The sequence below is a fragment of the Crassostrea angulata genome, chromosome 7 (genome assembly GCF_025612915.1).
Source record: "Crassostrea angulata isolate pt1a10 chromosome 7, ASM2561291v2, whole genome shotgun sequence".
NCBI classification, from domain to species: Eukaryota; Metazoa; Mollusca; class Bivalvia; order Ostreida; family Ostreidae; genus Magallana; species Magallana angulata.
Window position 1 is genome coordinate 48,633,746 of NC_069117.1, and position 14,637 is coordinate 48,648,382.

At 36.7% G+C, this 14,637-nt stretch overlaps 1 protein-coding gene across 1 annotated transcript in view; it reads right to left on the reverse strand.

Annotated features, from left to right (window-relative positions):
• The window catches only part of LOC128156267 (cadherin-related tumor suppressor-like), a 39,767-nt gene that overhangs the window by 14,957 nt on the left and 10,173 nt on the right, over positions 1–14,637 (reverse strand). Inside the window, exons 2-6 of the mRNA XM_052818330.1 lie at positions 7,918–8,119; positions 7,434–7,777; positions 5,392–5,593; positions 3,091–3,281; positions 2,072–2,987 (exon numbers count right to left, since the gene is read on the reverse strand). Coding sequence (XP_052674290.1) covers positions 2,072–2,987; positions 3,091–3,281; positions 5,392–5,593; positions 7,434–7,777; positions 7,918–8,119 — 1,855 coding nt within the window. The remainder of the gene's footprint in view (positions 1–2,071; positions 2,988–3,090; positions 3,282–5,391; positions 5,594–7,433; positions 7,778–7,917; positions 8,120–14,637) is intronic.

The window sequence follows — 14,637 nt, forward strand, 5'->3', positions numbered from 1 at the left end:
TCTCGGTATCTGGATATCTAGAAATACATAGATTGATAGAAGTGGAGAAAATGACAATTATTTTTTTTTTATCTTTTCGGTGAATCATATCTTGTACCAGTGTGAATGGGCCTGGCAATAGCGACGTTAAACCTCCCTTTTAAACAAACAGTTGAAAAAATATTTAGACAAACACCTTTATGCATCGGAGATAAATTTATCTATATGAGCCTTATCAAAGAGAAATGCTTGGTGATATACACCTCTGTACACAATTCTATTGAAAGCTATTTTAGAAATTCTTCAGAGCTCATAACTAGATTTGAACAGTGGAGCAAAAATTACTGTCATATCTCTGGCCATCTCATGAAATATTCAAAGTGAATAGTTGCTAAGATATTAGTAATCAAATTCATTTCTCATGGCGTGAGATCATACAGTGCATCATGTCTCAAACAAAATGCAGCTTTTCTAATGGAAAATCTGACTTTCTGTGCCCCTGGGTGAAGGGAATTTCAATCAAGTTGTCAAGGAAGACAGATGATTTGATGGCTGAATCAGGGTGCTGATGGGTAAAGCTTTCAGTCCCCACATACCACCCCGCTAAGTCAGACTGGGCAATGTGTCAGACAACCATTACACTCATCAGTGGACCATAAATCATCAATTTCTCCTTTTGGTCATTTGTCAATGGGGAGAAAATGATGGACGACCCACAGAACATATTATGTGGACATCGTCAGGTATTGGCCAAATCCTCACACCTTTGGATCAGGACGGGAAATGGAAAGTATGTGTACAAGATGGAAAGAATGTGTTCATGATCACCTGAATGCATTTGTATGGGAGCTTTCTAGCTATATATCAGATCCCCTACAACTTTCATCACCATTTAGTTGACACAGTCAAGTGGCAAAATTCAAGATGGAAGATAAATATCTACGCAGAGTTCTTTTGTGAAATCTCGAAAACCGGCACACACCAAACATGCCTTTCACCCCCAAATTACATAAAATTCAATTTGGAATTTCTTATAAATTTCAGTAACTAGCAATTGGGTGTTTTGCTTATCTGAATATTGAATCTTTCAGGGACAATTCAATTCACCTACAACAAGCCTGGGGGGGTCAGGAAAAAGATTTTTTATAATTGATTCACTGCTCGATCAAATCCATTGGTATTATGTGTTATCTCTTCCTATCTTCCCAGGGGGAATGACAATCGTACCACAAAAACACACCAATGTCTGGTTTAACAAAACAAATTCTACACCTAAATTGATATATCTTCATAAAAACTATGCTAATCTGCATTTATTTCATTCTAAACTGCTGTTCATGTTGAACGGCTATTCTAGGCCTGATCTTTTGAAGTGGCATTGATTATTTGCATACAGATGAAGAAATTAATCTCCTTTTTTTCATGAAATGACGACATATGAGATTAATATCACAACTACAAGAATTTTAAACCTGATTTTTGTGTCAATTATATTTGCTTTTTCAAAGCCTTCACTTAACAGTACATGACGATAATTTAGAACAACTTCCAGAATTTAAACATGCACTATGGCTTAGTAATTAAAGATTTTGTTGTTCGTTGGCAGGGCAGTTTTACCACCAATTAACTCAAATTTACTGTCAAAGTTTTTATTTTTTTTTTAAATTGTCATGAACTACTCTTCCTTTGTCAAATTCAAATTTGAATACAACTTCTGTAATAACTCAATTAAGACAATTTTCTTTCTTATTTCTAAAGTTGTGAAATCATGATGAATGGAGCCCAAAGAATCCTTGCTTGGGAATCTGGACACCTGTTCATTCAAACTTCAAAAAGTATGTGACACTTCCAAAGACTGTTGTCACGTATAGCCTTTCTAAATTGTCATTTTTGTTATCTTTGCTGAGAAAACAACTTCAGCTTTTCAAAGATTCTCAAAAGAGATACAAAAACTGATCAACGATTTATGAACCCTACAAATCATTTCAGTACCAAACACAAAGAATCTCTCCATTATTTGGGCTACAGTGTGAATAGTTCTTGGGAAAATATACAAGAATACAGAAAAAAACAAAACCTAAGTACAACTTACCAGAATCAATGGCCACTACCAATACTTTGTACTGGGGCACCTGCTCTCTGTCCAAGGTCTGGTTACAAGTTATCTCCCCTGAAACCGAGTTGATCTGGAAGAGGGAGGTGACTCCTTTGTCTCCCTCCCTCAGTACGTAGGTTAGGTGACTGTTGGGGGCAGAGTCCAAGTCCACAGCAGAGAGGGTGATCACAGGCACAGGGGGAGAGGAAGCCATATTCTCCCTCACCAGGGCATAAAACGGTGAATTTTGGAACACCGGTTGGAAATCGTTGACATCCTGTATGGTAATGGTGACAGAAGCGACAGAATAGCGAGGGCTGACTCCCATGTCCTCCGCCTGGATGGTCAGGGTGTACTTGTTAACTCTCTCATAGTCCAGATTCTTCTGCACTCTCAGAACACCGCTGCTAGGGTCCATGCTGAAATCCGCATTGTCGTCACCACTGGTTATAAAGAATCGCACCACGCCATTTAATCCAGAATCACTATCCGTTGCTGTAACCTGGAGCAGAGTGGTTCCAATTTTAACATCTTCACGCACAGTCTCTGAGTAGACAGAGGGCACAAACACTGGTGGGTTGTCGTTGACGTCCTCTACCATTATCACGAGTTTCTGAGTCGAGAATCGAGACTCCAGTCCCCAGTCTGTGGCGGTGACCTGTAAGGTGTAGTTCTGGATCAGCTCCCTGTTTAGCGGGCTTGACAGGCTGATCTGACCCGTGGTAGGGGAGATGGAGAACACTGGATGAGAAGCTAGACTGTACATCACTTTGGCATTCACACCCTCATCAATGTCCACTGCACTGACTATATAGACAATGGACCCCACCGAGGAATTCTCCTTCACCCAGATCTGGGATGGAGTCACAAACTCGGGAGAGTTGTCATTGACATCCAAGATTGTGATGATCACCTGTTAAGGAAACAAAAAACAATTAGATATTAATTACAATTAAACTTTTCAGTACATCAACACTTGCAACTGAATTTTTCACTGGGTATCCACAAAAACTCACCTCAGTAGTAGTACTCTTCTGAGAACTTGATGGCTCAGCTTGGTCCGTTGCTATGACAACGAGTGAGTACACTGACCGTGTCTCACGGTCCAGATTCTGTAGGGTGTAGATGGTGCCATTGTCTGTCCCTATGCCAAAGTCGGATGAGGAGTTACCCTCCAGTAAGGAGTACCTCAGCTGACCATTGAGTCCTGTAATTAGTGTTTACATTAGTATTCAGTAAATGATATTCCCAAATTACATTAAAAGTACAAACAGAATCAGTAATTTATCTATTTTGTATCATAAAACATATGCTTATCATGTAGAAAGAATGTTCAATTTAGCTCAATTTTTTCCCTGATAACACTAATACACAACAGTGATGTCTGACTGATAAGCAAACATTACCACAAACTAATCAGATTAGCAGGCCTTCATTTTCTTCAATGTTTTGAATTAACAGCAGCAGAGAAAGTGTGAAACAGCATTTTTGAAGTGTTATGTTTCCTTCCATAAATGTTTACATACAAAGAGTCTGTCATTAAGAAAACAGGCTCCAAGGTTGATGTTGGCTTGTTACGCAAGATCTACAGAATTCTATATAGACGGCAAAATAAAAAAAAATATCAAACCTCACAAAAAAGATCCTTAACAATGGCGGTTAATTGTGTGCATCAAATAGTTTGATTCATGGATCATTTACTTAAATGTGTTTCCTCTGATAAAACATTTTTTTTATTTAAATGATTGAAATTTACTGCCCCCCTAGGGATGAGTGTATATATGTATAGTATATAGAAATTTGTCTGTTTCATTCTCTGTGGGTGCCATTTTTTTGTGAGCCCAACACAGAAGATCTGTTTTTCTCTGTTGACATTTTCTTGCCAACACCACCCATTACTTTGCAATAATTAGAAAATTACAGCCCTGCCCTGTCATTTGTACCCAGAATTTTATGCCGAAAAGAACACCTTTAACCAAGACCAGCTTTAGACTTCACGTTTTCACACTGGCATTCAAATCCTAAGCCAGCCATTGTTGTTCCATTTTCAAAGCCTTGTTCAGGGTCTCCTTCTTTCCTTTTATTGCATTTAAATTCATTTATCGGGTTTTAGTGAACAGTATAGGGAACAGTTCAAAACACAATACCACGCATTTTATGCTGAATGCATTAAAACTGCACATAAAGAAAAGTCTTTCAAGCATAGACCCGATCTGCAGAAACTATACAGATTTTGTCACATCGTCACCCGTCGGAAGAATTTGGCGTAACTTTGACAGAGAGCGATAAGCTGTGAAGATATTGGGGGTAACATGACGCCATCTCTACGTTTCACTTTAACGTTTCTTTGTGTTTTAAGTGTGTTTTGAAACAAAACTCCTCAAAATGGTGTTAACTCATAAAAGAGGAATACATTTCTAAAACAAAATCCTTTATCTTGAAACTCTGTGACATTGAAGCAATTTTTCTTTTGTTCTTAAGAATGCAAATAAAAAACTATGGCTGACACTTGTCCTTATCATTGAAAAGGCTAGGTGTATCGCGAGGACAACACAAGTCATTTGATCACAATGCATTATCTAATGCACTCATCATATTCATCAACCAAACTCAATGCTGCTTATCGCCACACTTCATACCAATTAAAAAAAAACAAACCTTTCTATTAAAAAAGTTTTGCATAAGTATACCAAAAGACCCTTGAACTGTAATTTTCATAATAATATATATATTTGTCAACAGAAGTGTTATATGATTATGTTTGAATGTTAAATATGAAATTTAAACTTCAAACCAATAAAAGAAATGAAGTTTCAGATAACGTTTCATGCTCTTTTAATTTCTCAGGATGCTAAAGACATAATTGCACTGTTTATGACTCAGCTAGAGAAGTGAGTAGGTCTCCACCTTTTATTGTAGTTTAAGAATATATGATTTAAAATAACTATGAAATCTCTTAGTGTTTAGTGCAATTTTAAAGAAACAAGAAAATTCCAATTTTGTAGGTGTATTTGTTTTCTTGTTTTTCCTCATTCCAATGTTTTATCCTAAAATCAAATTTATTTTAAAACATTTTAAAAATGTTCCAAATGCCAAATATGCCTGTTGATTTCATTTATTTGGCCTCCAAAGCTTTGTACTGTACAGATAAACAACAAGGTATTCATACCAAGTGTCATTTGCCAAAAGGAGCATGTTTTTGCACCGAGGACCCATCCCTTCATCTAAATGACTTTAGGATGCAGGGGACCTTTGAAATCTTGAGGCGATCATGGTTGTATGTGTGATACATATCAATGAGGGCCTCTGAGGCTCACCTGAGTCTATGTCCGTGGCCTGTACAGTGAGTACGACCGTACCAACAGCAGCGTTCTCCAGAACCTGCCCAGCATAGCTCTGGTGGTTGAACTGTGGCTCGTTGTCGTTGACATCTTTGACGTTGAGGTACACCAACACTGAGGTGGACTGACTGGGACTGCCCTTGTCCGAGGCCAGGATAGTCAGAGAGAAGAGGTGGTTCTGTAAAAATAATGAAAGCATTTCTTATTCATTATCCTGCTCCTGCCTGTTTTAGGCCCAAACCAATCAACTTGGCATTATCTATTATTGTACATCCACATATCTACATGTGCATTTTTTAACAGTGTGATGAGAGATACCGATGATTTTGCAAAAACCAAGAAACTAAGTGTACCCTGTTTGTTTCATACCTCAATTTTCCAATAAATTTAATATAAGTTTTTACATGTATATATAAAAGTTCTTTATAATGTGCATTTTAACTGCTTTCATTGAGCAGAATTTTATGACATCAAGCTGTTGGGCTCACACATTTTATTCAAATGTATCCTGATATACATCTCTGCCTGATCACTGTTGTGACACTACACTCTTTGAGGCATGAATTGCATAAATTGTCTGAACTTGTACATTAAGAGAATGATATTACAGATAGGATATATGATAGGCCAACACAGCTAACCTGGAAATTTGCACGTACCATATTCAGGTTAAAAGTACATTCTTTGAGTTCATCTACATTATAGACAATGTCAGTTAAAATATTCATGCGTCAGCTTAACTTTTGTACTGAAATCTATATGAACAAGAATTCAAACTCCAATATAACAAACATAAAAGTTATTCATTTGCAAAAGTTGGTTAAAAAATCATCTTTTCCTAACATTAAAAAAATGGGGTGAACTAATCTTAATCTCATCGGGTTTTTTAATGTGCCTTCAATTGTTATGCACTTGCTTGCTATAAAAGGGAAGATGTTAGAATATTAATTTTTATAGGCCTCTGAATGAAGGGATTTAGTTATGAAAGGAGAGAACATTACTGGCTCATGTCCACTGATCTATGGCATACATCACCCCATCGTGTACAGCCCGCTATTGGTGTTTACGCTATTAATGTCTATCTTTTTAAAATGTGCCAACTTCCGACTACCTTTTCTTGACATTTCAGTCCACAGAATTTAAAAAACATTTAAGAAATTTTTTTCATGCTAAATTGCACCAAATGACCACCTGCCGATGAAAACAACTTAAACGACTTGTACAAAGAATGAGAAAAGAGATGTATCTACACCATTTGGGGCCCGCTGACTCTCGGGGCACCTGCCATCATAGGGAGCTAGACTGGAGACAGAATCTGTGTAAACATGCTAGTTCTCATCTTGTTTTCTCTATAGGAAACTTCAATCTGTACTGGAGAATGCTGTAATAACCTACACCAATAGCTGTTTTTGGCTGCCAATTTTTTTAGCTTAATGTATTATCCAGTGTAATTACTCCAGATCAAGTTAAACAGCATGGTAGATATTCTGGTGGTAAAATGGGGGAAGAAGGTTGATGCTTTATGTAAAATAACAGTTTCTCTAATTTCTGAGTCCCTACGCCTGCTCAGCTTAAAATCTCTTTTCTCAGTATCCCGACAAAATAAATCTGCAGTGAATGTCATGCATCTTTTTGTCAAAACCTATCATTTACACTAGTCCAGCCAACAAGCCAAGTTTTAATAGCGGAAGATTCTCTCTCATCCAAGTTAAATACCAGCAGCCATGGCTTTGATATTTTGTCCTTCAAAGAGTTTATATGTTGTTGACTTTAAAAGCATGTAGTAAAATAAATAGCTTTCCTTAACATATGATATTACTCTCTATAAAAAGCCTGCTTATGATACTTTGATGGAAACTGTTTTTAAAATTCTTCATCACAATTTCATTTCATATTTAAATATTTTATGAATTAACAAAAGTATTTTTATGTTGCTAAATAAAAAACTATGACCTTGGACTTTTTACCATAACATTACTCTAAAAGACATCCTTTCTCATATCTGTCTTTATCTTTACCTGCTCGTAATCCACATTTTTGATGAGACGGATAGTTCCCATTTGTGGATCCAGGTGGAAAATGGACTGTCCCCAAGTGGAGACAAGGGTGTACACCACCTCTCCATTGAGTCCCTGGTCAGCATCCACTGCCTCCACCAGGGCGATGGTGGTTCCGATTGGAGTGTCCTCAGGGACATCAAAGGAGTAGAAAACGTTGGTGAAGACCGGGGCATTGTCGTTGATGTCGGTGATGTTGACTTTCACTGTAGCCACTGCTGTGTTAGTGCCATCTGAGGATTCAATGATCAGTCTGTCAGTGGATCTTACTTCTCTGTCCAGTCTTCTGGCTATTGTGAGGGCACCTGCAACAGAAATGGGGCAATCAAATTATAAAATTATTTTTAGGACACTCAATTCTGAAATTGGGTAAATATTTGCAAAGGAAAAACATTTTCACTTTTAAAAACTTTTGAATAACAGATCACTGAACATGTTGATTTACCTGTCTGACTGTTGAGAGCATAGTTTCCATAGTTTCCGTTAGCAATTATCAGAGTCTGAGTCCCCTGGGTGGTGTCAGGGTCCGTCACTGTGATGCGTAGAATCTCTGACCCCACAGGCAGGTCCTCACCCACATTCTTGACAAAGGATGTTTGTGAGAACTGGGGAGGTGTGTCATTGTCATCAATGATACTGATCACAACCTACCAAAAAAAAAACAGTCGGAACATTACATCTCTGAATTTCTTTCAATTGACAAGCTAGAAACATGAGGGCCAGTTTTTATTGGGGCAGATATAATGTTTGTTTCCTAATAAGAAACAAAGCTAAACAATATAGGTAGAAAAATGAGCATTGTTGATTCAGAAGCCTGTCAAGTTTCCAAAAATATTGCCAGTAAGTAAGCAATGATAAAAAAATATAGGTCTTATATTTTTTATCTAAAAATTGTTCATAGTTAATGGAAGTAGGGGAAAAACCATGTTATAAATTTTCTTGAAACCAGCAGACACATTCTAATTTTTTCTCAAAACCTCTGCAGACATAAACAAAATTATGTAGCACAAGAACTTCCATACAGGCATGATTTAGAGTGCCTTTATCAACTCCCAATAGCTTTACAGGTGCAAACATTTTTTGCAATCAATCAATTTTCTATGTACGCTGACAATAATGCACTACACTAGCAGCCATTTTCATAAATTTATCAAACAAATATCTCTTTTGTCTACAGGCCTCCTCTTAAATTTGCCTGGGCCCTGGTGGGTTAGACTTGTGTCTAAGATTTCAACAATTTGGGTATTTGTACATTTGAATGTCTGAAGCCATCCCCTGTGGCCTAATTATTAATTCAGTGTGTCTTTCTAAAGCTCTATCTACCCGGTATTTTAGAAGTCTGACTGTTTAATCCCTGATATTCAACAGTTTCAATGCTTGCCAATTTCTGGTTATGTAATCAAATCTGTATGAATTTCTTTTCTGTTCTGTCGGTTGACCAGGTTTTGGACAACAAGGTGCTGAATTTGTTTTCAGACAGGAATTTAAAATCTTCTTTCAGTCATTATGACACCTCATAATTCAGAAAGCAAGATGTTGAAATTTCACACCGTTCATCTAAAGGCAGATTAATTCCTACAGTTTTGCTTCTGTCACCTTTTTTAATGCACCCAATGATTGCTAAAGCCAAACAAGAAAGGACTAGGAAATTGCTCTTGTCAAAACAGGCCAAATTGATAAGTTTTCAACTCTAAAGATTGGAGCAAGAGTTTTGCTTATCTAAGAACACTTCACAGTGCTAATCTTGTAGTTGTGTCAACATTCCGTGTTCTCCATCAATACAAAATGCCTTATCTCTTTTATCATGAGCTCATGTACACCAAGGGAGATAATTATCCATCTCTTCATAAAAAGGGAGATAAAGAATGATGTTTAAGTGCAATTAGGAGACAACTGATTATTTTATGAGTTGTTGTGTGACAGTTTACAGTTAGAACAGTGCCACACTTTTATGGTCCAACAACATACATATAGGTCCTGGCTGTGTGAACTCTTACAATGACAGTTATAATCATGATAATCGAGAAACGGTGTATTCCATGGAAAATAAAAACACAAATTTCTCCAGCCAGTATCAGTCACTGACAAAATTCAACGACAAAATTGGTAACTCATTGTGATTTATACTTATTGCTGATATTTACAGTCGATAAATAGCGGGGAGATTATGTTCATAGATTGCAAGATCACAAGCGAGGAAAATGCAGGAAATGAAAAGGTATATCAAACAAAATCATTTGGGGATATTAAACTGCGAGAGGAATGTTGTCATGTAACAGGTGAAAACTTGATGTCCCCTCGATAACCTGCACATATTTCCTCCGAGTACCTGAGAGTCAAATCTTTTACATCTGCTGCTTACTTAATACGACAAACTCCTGTCGCATAGATACTTTCATTCCCTTAAACAAGGTGCAAGAGGAAAATTGGGAAAAGGTTCAAAATCTGAAATTTCTTCCTGTATTCTGTCTGTTTTGGTTGATTAGTTGTGTTTTTTATATGCATGCATACATTTATCAGAAATTCTTTTGAAAAAAAATGATGCATGTCACATAAAATGACAGAATAGATCTACTGTAAGTGACAATTTGCAGTGATCAAAACATGTTTCTTTGTAAGTAATGGTTTTCATCTTTAATGGTGCACTTAAATGCAAATTTTAAAACCTTTCTCTTGCTCTCACTCTTTCTTACTTCTCCATCTCTTGTCACACTCCCATTGAACATTAGATTTTGAAACTTAACAATAGAATAGTACAGATAAGAGAAACTTCACCTATAATGTAATTTGTTATGTATAAACCGTAGACAGCTATTTGGAAGCGTTTCCTGTAATCATGTGTAATTGTGGTCAACACTTAGACGATTCTCTTCATATCATTCTTAAGGACTGTCACATACAAAGACAAGTAGATGCACTTCAAAAAAGAAATTTGCATATTCTATCTAAAGTTTAATTTAGCCTTCAGGCATGCGGAACCATCCAGTAATCCTTTGTTAAGTGAATGAAGACTGTCTAAGGGCAAAGATTGTCTGTCTTCGCAGATACAAAGTATGTTACTTCAAATTTTGGAAAATATTAACTTTGTCATTTATTTATAATTGTGTAGGCACCTCCACAATAGATTTGAGTGGTGGGGATGAGCAATCTTCAGGAATCAAAAATACATGAAAAACACAGGAAAGTGCTCTTGACATGGATTAGAACCAGCCAGTTGTAAACCATTGCACAACATTCTCACAAGTTTTCTCTATCCTATTACAAAACAAGTTAAGAGGAAAAGGGATTAGTAGAAGAAAAAGACCAGTTTATTAATTCCATTAACAAAGGTCAACCTAATCCCGAACCAACAAAGTCACTTTACTGTTTAGTCAAAACACCATTATTTATTCCCTCACAATGGATGGCTTTTGCATGGGTCTTATGGAGGACCAGTATTTTTGCATGACTCTTCATTTCGGCATTGCTCAGTCAGAGCCAAAAAGGAGGGGAGTAGACTAAGGTAAATCTCTCCCTGTGTGAACAGATTAGCCTGTGAAAAGCTGGCACTACGAGACCAATTAAAATCATGTAGCTAAGAATCGGCAGTAATGAAGAAATAAAAGCCCAGTAAATCCACAGCATACAAACTCTTATTGATATGCCAAGTTGAATTACCCTTCAATTTTTTATTTATTCTTATATTACTTCGGTGCCCATATCTCCGACTGTACGGGGGTGTCTTAGGAGGAAGCGACCCAGGATTTGAAGTCAAAGGGATTTATGGGTCTGAATCAGGACTCAATATATTTTATGGCAAGATTCACCTGTATATAAAAACATCAACTTTCCATAAAATATGAGCCCTTCAGTCCGCAGTTATAACCTAGTCATCAGCAACAGAAGTGCTGGGCCAATTTGGATAATGACAATAAAAATTCCAGTCTGCCTGTTTGGGAGTCACCTTTTTGTTGTAAGAGTCAGTCCTGGGATATATGATCACTAATATTTTCTTTGCATGTGCACACTACACACTCAAAATGAGGTTTTATTGTGCAGTCACCAGTTTGAGGTCTTTCAATACCGAATCAAAAAATAATCCTGCCCCATGCATATCAAAATACAAAAGATACCCCCAACATCATTATTAAATTTACCAAAACTCGGATGGGTTAAATGGTCTTATAGCATGTGAACTGGCAGGCCTGGCGTGGAATAACTTTGTAAAGGTAATTGGATTTTTCCTCAGGTTTCATTGAAACATTCCTATTGTTAGAGGCTATTTGTTTGAACATTGCAAGGAGACATGGGGTACCAAGCTTGTGGTAACAGGAACAAAGGAGCCGGCCCCCCCTCCCCAACCTGGCCAACTGGGTCCCCCCAATGTCATGATGTCACACACAGGACACTCTAATGGGTGACCATTGTAACTTACAGAGATGCAGAATATACCTTGTACCCAATGATAACACTGCCCAAGTTTCTCAAAATACACTCACTGCCCAAGGTTTTAGCAAGAATATCAAATGTCTGGGTACATATGTGGGGAATAATGCAATTATAATTCTTTAAAAATCCCACTCTTTGTCCAATCAAACACTGTGTCATGGTTTTTCTGTTGGACGTACTCTGCAGTGAGTCATGGATGACTGAGGATACAAGTTCGTGACATTATAACAAACCTTTTTGGTTACAGAATATCCACTCCTACTGTAAATTTATTCAAGCTTTCCCTATTCTTTTCTTTGGCATTCAAACTTCCCAACCTAATCATTCAATCTGGATACTTGATCAACTACCATCAATACCTCAAGTTCACAAACTAAACTATCATTCATTATATAAGGAAAGACAAAAAAACAAACTCTACTCCTTAGCCTTCTCAACAAGTGAAGCTCACAATAACTGGGGGAGAGGATCTACCTAATACTATTGAAAAGTTTAAAGTCATGAGGTGCATGCAGTTTTTGTCTTAACAAAGATTTAAATCATCCAAATTAAGTTCCTATAAAAGACTTTACACAATATTTTACACATGTATTACCGGTATATGCTTAAAGGAAATTTAATGTCTGTGTGTATAAATCAAATATTTGCACAGGGTTTTAATGAACACAATAGTTTCCACCATAATTGGGACTAGTTTCTGAACAATCTGTCTTCTGTAGCACAATACTTAACAGCCAACAAATATATAGTATCCAAGGATATCTGAAGAGGTTCTTCATCTTTAGTATACAACTCTCAATATCAACAAAACCTTTGCACACAAACAATGTACCTGTCATTTGGAAATGGTTATGGGAAATGTGCTGCACTTCAGGCAATACAAGTTTTTTGGTGAACCCACAGATGTTTTGTATCTTGCACAAGGTCATTAATTTTTTCCAAAACAATAAAGGAGAAATGATATAAAACAGCTTTGACCCCCTGACCCCCTAGGCTGGATTCGGTGGCTTGTCGACCCCGTACCACCTGAAGCATTTCAAGCACTTGGCTAACTCAGATCAGTGGTATGTCTTTATGTGCACTACCGATACTCCAACTTCAAAAAGATGTGGAGGGAAACTAAGGCATTGTAGGGATTACTGGGGAGCAAAATATGCCATGGTATTCCAAAATAATAAAAATCTCTCTCTGACAAATGTGACAATCAGAGAGATTAAAAATTCTTTTGAGTATGATGTTTTTTTTGCTAGCCATCTCTGGGAACCTCTCTCAGAATGTGACTGCAGTATTAGGATGGCATTCCTAAAAGACAAGGAACATTCTACAGGCATTTCTTGAACTTGTCTGGCTCTATGACAACAAAAGAAATGGCTCCTGGTATTGATATGACATGTTCTAGACCATTCATTTTTTATTCTATCCCTGCATGATTGCCAAATGAACAAGTTTAACAGCAAATTTATCTTTTCACCTGGGTTTACACATTCACTTAAGCATCTCATTTATATTCCAAATTTCTGACTGGGGGTTGACATCATTAAGCAAGCTACCTGCTTTATAACTATTTTATCTTTAGACTATCGGATCTCTTAGATAGACTTGATATCCTACGGAATTTACATATCACATATATAATGTTCTTATTCCGTGTAAAATATGTTTATTAATCTTGAATCAAGTGGAAATTCTGTTCAAATCCTTGTATTTAAATGCTCTCTCCAAGACTTGACATGGATAAAGTAAACACATCCGAACACACTCGCATTTTTGGCGTCCATTGAATACAGGCAGTAGCTGAGAAGTTCAGGAAATACAATCACCCTATGCCAACACACGCCTCTCCAATACAGAACCAAGAGCAAATACACCAACCTCATATGTATTTCTATTTGAATCACAATGGATATATTTCATATTTACATATTGAAATGTATATACACAGAACAATTGAGGTCTAAAAATTTCTATGCAAACAAGAGCCTACACACCTGAAACAATATGACGAATAGGTACAAGCCTTGAAGAAACGATCGGAAAGAATCAGGTTTTTTTATGATGGTACAGCAAGTTTTCCAGTAAAATAAATATGCTTACATATATTGAAGCCATATAGTGGGTATATTAGTTTGGTTAACAAAAACATAATTCTTTAAGAAAACTGGTTTACACCATTTTAATTAACTTGTACACTTCGTTGCATGTTTCCTTATTTTGGACACGTGTACATGTGCAGTTTCAAAATGAAAGTTTACTCTTTAAGACATTAACCAAAAAATCTGCCAAAAAATTTAATAGAATACATTTCTAGTGCATGGAGTCAGAGAGAGAGATTGCCTTTCTCTTGGTAATCAAATGTTTTGATACACAGCAATCATTTCCCTATGTAATACACAAAAACAGCCATCTAGAAATGAGAAATGAGCCTCGGTCAGGCGAATTAACCATTTCTAAACAATCAAGAAGCGTGCTGTTCTGTACTTCCTCAGTTTAAATAAACAGAATTGTGAAAAATGTTCATCTATAGTCTGCTGACAGGGACTGGACGACTGGTAGAGAAAATTAGTTTTATACTGGCATTTGTTCTTGTTCATACATTCTGTCAAAATTTACACTAAAGGTATGAATGATAATATCTCTTAACTTTAGGTTTCATCTCCATTGTACAGTAATGATGAAATAATAAGATAATTTGAGACAAAAAATGACATCTCTTTAGGAAACACAGCTCTCTACCCAT